At 40.5% G+C, this 4,489-nt stretch overlaps 1 protein-coding gene across 1 annotated transcript in view; it reads right to left on the minus strand.

Annotated features, from left to right (window-relative positions):
• The window catches only part of Appbp2 (amyloid beta precursor protein binding protein 2), a 43,814-nt gene that overhangs the window by 22,930 nt on the left and 16,395 nt on the right, over nt 1-4,489 (minus strand). Inside the window, exons 2-4 of the mRNA XM_031351184.1 lie at nt 3,872-3,960; nt 2,628-2,779; nt 1,378-1,501 (exon numbers count right to left, since the gene is read on the minus strand). Of these exons, the coding sequence (XP_031207044.1) occupies nt 1,378-1,501; nt 2,628-2,779; nt 3,872-3,960 (365 nt within the window). The remainder of the gene's footprint in view (nt 1-1,377; nt 1,502-2,627; nt 2,780-3,871; nt 3,961-4,489) is intronic.

A 4,489-nucleotide genomic window follows, 5' to 3' on the forward strand; every position in this document is an offset into this window, starting at 1 on the left:
TTACATATAATAATAAATCTTAAAAAAAAAAAAACACATTATAAATTGTTTTAGATATTCGTTTAGGTTTTATTTGTTAGTATTTTGTTAAGGATTTCTAATCTGTATTTAAGGAGGTACTGGTCTCTAATTGTCTTTTCTTATGTTTTTCCTGGGCTTTCATTAATGAGGTCATAATGAAAGGAAGGGACTCTTCTTCAGTATTCTAGTAGTTTGGGATAGACCAGCGCCAACTCTTCAAATAACTCTTGAAACAATCAAACCAGCAAAATCTTCTGGTCCTGGATTTTTTAATAGAAATTTCCAATCTCTACCTGTTATGGGTCTGTTGAGATGTTTGATTTTTTTCTATCAACATTTGGATAGTTTGTACATTTCTAGAAATGTGTTCCTTTAATCTAAATTTCTGATTGATAATGTACAACTTTCCATAAGATTCCCATATGACTTTAACTTTTAGGTTAGCAGCCATGACTTAATTCTGATTTCTTCCCTCTGTTTCACTTAGTTGGATTTAAACTAATAAAGAAATCACTGTGAGATGCATTATACGGTCAGCTCTGTCAGCCACTCCTATTCCTCCTGCTTCATGAGAGAGCCTGAGCTGAAGCACTGACAACTGCATAGGACTGAGGGGTAGGTAGGCTGGGACTAATCTGAAACAGTGTTAGCGTAGGGATGCCACTCCCCTTGCTGGTGACTGACTCAGAGGTTACCAAAGGCTCTGGCTCTGCCTTCTAAGACTCGCAAGGTATCTACTAGTACACACTAGGACCTGCTGGGTCTTGGTGGATTTGATAATGTTTTCCTTTGTCCTAAAGAATTCAGTGAGATATATACTATTTTCTTTCAAACACCGAGCTACCACTATTCTCTTCTAGCTTCTCATTTCTATTTACCTTTGGACTTCAGGAAATTGAAATATGAAATTCTGATTCTCTTTAAATCCATGTTCAAACTGTTTCCTGCCCAATATTCAAGGAAGTTTTTACTTTATTAAAAAACAAAACAGGCTAGGCGTGGTGTTGCACACTTTAATTCCAGCACTTGGGAGACAGAGTTTGAGGCCAGCCTGGACTATGAGTGTGTGTATGTGACACGTTTTATATGTTTGTGTGTGTGTGTGTGTGTGTGTGTGTGTGTGTGTATGTGGCACGTTTTATGTGTGTGTGTGTGTGTGTGTGTGTGTGTGTGTGTGTGTGTGTGTGTGTGTGATGCGTTAATAACATTGTAGAGGTGGGAGAGTAGACTAATGGGACCATGACATAAAGACTTAATCAACTGTTGGGAACAAGGGCAGAATTCTGAGCCCAAAGCACTAGCACTGAGGATCACTGTAAGTAAGTAGAATTTAATCAGAGGATTTGCTCAGCTTACCTCACACAACACTCCACTGCTCGGAACCAGTGGAGCATCTCATCATGTAGCGTACACAACTGAAGGCAGGACAGAAAAACCTTTTCAGCATCACTGTACCAGCCCGCATCGGAAAGAAATCCACCTGAAGTACAAAAGCAGCGGCGTTAGATGACTCAGTGAACTGCCCTGAAAGCTACAGTGACACACTTACAACAAATCACCTGAGCTAAAAACTCTGTAATACTAACATTGTATATAGTTAACTTTCAAAAAGTTTGATCTCACCGGGCGGTGGTGGTGCACGCCTTTAATCCCGGCACTTGGGAGGCAGAGGCAGGCAGATTTCTGAGTTCGAGGCCAGCCTGGTCTACAGAGTGAGTTCCAGGACAGCCAGGGCTACACAGAGAAACCCTGTCTTGGAAAAAAAAAAGTTTGATCTCTGGGACAGAAGGAGGAAGTAATAATTTGAATAAATAATTGCCTAAAACATACTTTTAACTCCGTACAGTTGTGAAACTACTCAGGTTACAAAATTATCAAACAATATATATATATATATATATATATATATATATATATATATATACATACATACATACACACATATATATTGTTTTTGTTTTGTTTTTTCAAGACAGGGCTTCTCTGTGTAGTTCTGGTTGTCCTGGAACTCTGTAGACCAGGCTAGCCTTGAACTCAGAAATCTGCCTGCCTCTGCTTCCCAAGTGCTGGGATTAAAGGCGTGCCCCACCACTGCCAGGCAATATTTTTCTATATGTATAAATCTTTCCAGGATATTACGATGTTTCTGCTATCCTTACAGTAGCTTACCCATAATTAAAAATAACTACTTTAGAAATGAAAACCAAAACAGGGCCCTGAAAAGATTTATGCCTCTTGCCACAGCATACAGTAAATAGCAAGTAGTTGAAGAATTTGGTGATGCCCTGACACTGCAGAACTACATGCTTGGGATCCCAGACAGAACTCATGCTAAACATAGCTCACTCAAGGCTATGGGCTGGTTCATTTACTCAGTTTCTCTAAGTCTACTTCCTCATATGTAAATGCTGTTGTTACTGTCCGTAGGCTAGAATGCCAGAAGGTTTAGGACTTACAGTCTGAACATGAGTAGGCCACAGGTAGGTTTGACAGTTGCTCACCACCTGCCTGTACAGACTGGGTGGGAACTCTTGGAAGAAACCTTCTAGTTAGGTTTGACTATAAGACCACTGCAGAGTAAAACGCCCTCCTTTGCCATCACTCACCTAAGACGAAGCCAACCTGGATGGCCTTCTCCTTCACTGCAGCATCTGACTCTGCTATGTAAGAGCACCGTCTACTGAAGGAGTAGGCCAAAACAGAAGCAACCTTAACGCCATGGTCCATCAGAGCCTGAAAACAATGGTGGAGCAAATGTCTGCAGAAAAGAGAAAAGTGGTTCTTGAGGTCACTGACTGCACCCCTTTAGAGCTAGCTGTTCCTCCATTAAATATACCTACTAAATGTGTGCATGTGTGTGTGTATTCAAAATAAGAAGACAGTGGGCTAGGGAAATGACTCATCACTTGCCTCACAAGCCTGACAACCTGAGTCTGGACTGCAGAACACACATAGAGCTGGACACAGCAGCACCAGTAATCCCAGTGTACCCTAGAGGGACATGGGAGGCATGAACAACAGACTTGCTAGAGGCTCACAGGTCAGTTAACCTGGCAAATGTAGCAGAGAACACTAATAGAGATAGATACTGGCTCAAGTAAGGTGTAAGGCAAGGACTAACACCCAAACATGAGCCCCTGCTTCAAAATCAAACCAAACCGCCTGACCCCTCAGTAAGTGTTTTATGTATTTATAAAGTAAAAGCATATTCTGACTTATTCCCACTATACAGAAAGTGTGGCTATCATTATTATTTTGTTCTATATTTCCCACGCCATGGAATTTGCTATCACAGCATTCGGTGGTGGGCTTGTCTACTCGTAACTTTTGTTTTGACGGTGAAAACATTCTGGAAATGTCTATTACTAATAGTTTAACAAGGTAAGTATACTTAATATTATTGAATCATAGGCATTTTTAATAATAATTAAATAATTTAATAATTTTATCTTTATGTCCACTGGTATTTTGCCTGCATGTATATCTGCATAAGGGTGTCAGAAGCCCTGGAACTGGAACTATAGACAGATGTGAGTTGACAAGTGATACTAAAAACTGAACCCAAGTCCTCAAGAAGACCAGCCAGTGCTCCTAACCACTGAGACATCTCTTTAGTCCCTGATTATACATTTTTAAATGATATAAGTGGCAAATTTTATGTTATATACATTTTAGTAGTAGGTTTTGGGGTTTTGTTGTTGTAATGGTAGTGGGGTTTTGGGGGTGGACCCTTTCTCTTATCTGTAATACAAGCAAATAGAGGAAGGAAGATCAGAAGTGCAAGGCCATTTTGAGCCACATGAGACAAGGAAGGAAGCAAGCAAGCTTATACATATACACACAAATTTACCTTTTATCCAAAGCTCTCAAAACTTTAGCAAATACTTCCAATTCACAGAATTCACTGCCGAGTTGACATAAGCGTCCCTGTTGGTAAAGCTGTAATAATAATAAAAAAAGAAAAATAATTATTTCAAACTTTTTTTTTGGTTTGGTTTTGGTTTGGTTTTGGTTTGTTTGTTTGTTTGAGACAGGATTTCTCTGTATAGCCCTGGCTGTCCTAAACCCACTTTGTAGACCAGGTTAGGGTTAGGGTTAGGGTTAGGGTTAGGTTTAGGGCCAGGGACAGGTATAGAGATGCACACTTTTGACCCAGCATTGGGCAGCAGAAGCAGGAGTTTGAGGTTGGCACAATCTATGAGCAAGTTCCAGGACAGCCAAGGCTACTGAAAAATCCTGTCATTCATTCATTCATTCATTTATTTTGGTTTTTTCGAGACAGGGTTTCTCTGTGTAGCCCTGGCTGTCCTGGAATTTACTCTGTAGACCAGGCTGGCCTTGAACTCAGAAATCCGCCTGCCTTTGCCTCCCATGTGCTGGGATTAAAGGAGTATGCCGCCACCACCCAGCTATTTCAAACTTTTAAACTTTCAACTTGTGATAGTGAGTTCCAGGACAGCCATGGGGC

This window comes from Mastomys coucha, unplaced genomic scaffold, assembly GCF_008632895.1.
Source record: "Mastomys coucha isolate ucsf_1 unplaced genomic scaffold, UCSF_Mcou_1 pScaffold5, whole genome shotgun sequence".
Taxonomy (NCBI): Eukaryota; Metazoa; Chordata; class Mammalia; order Rodentia; family Muridae; genus Mastomys; species Mastomys coucha.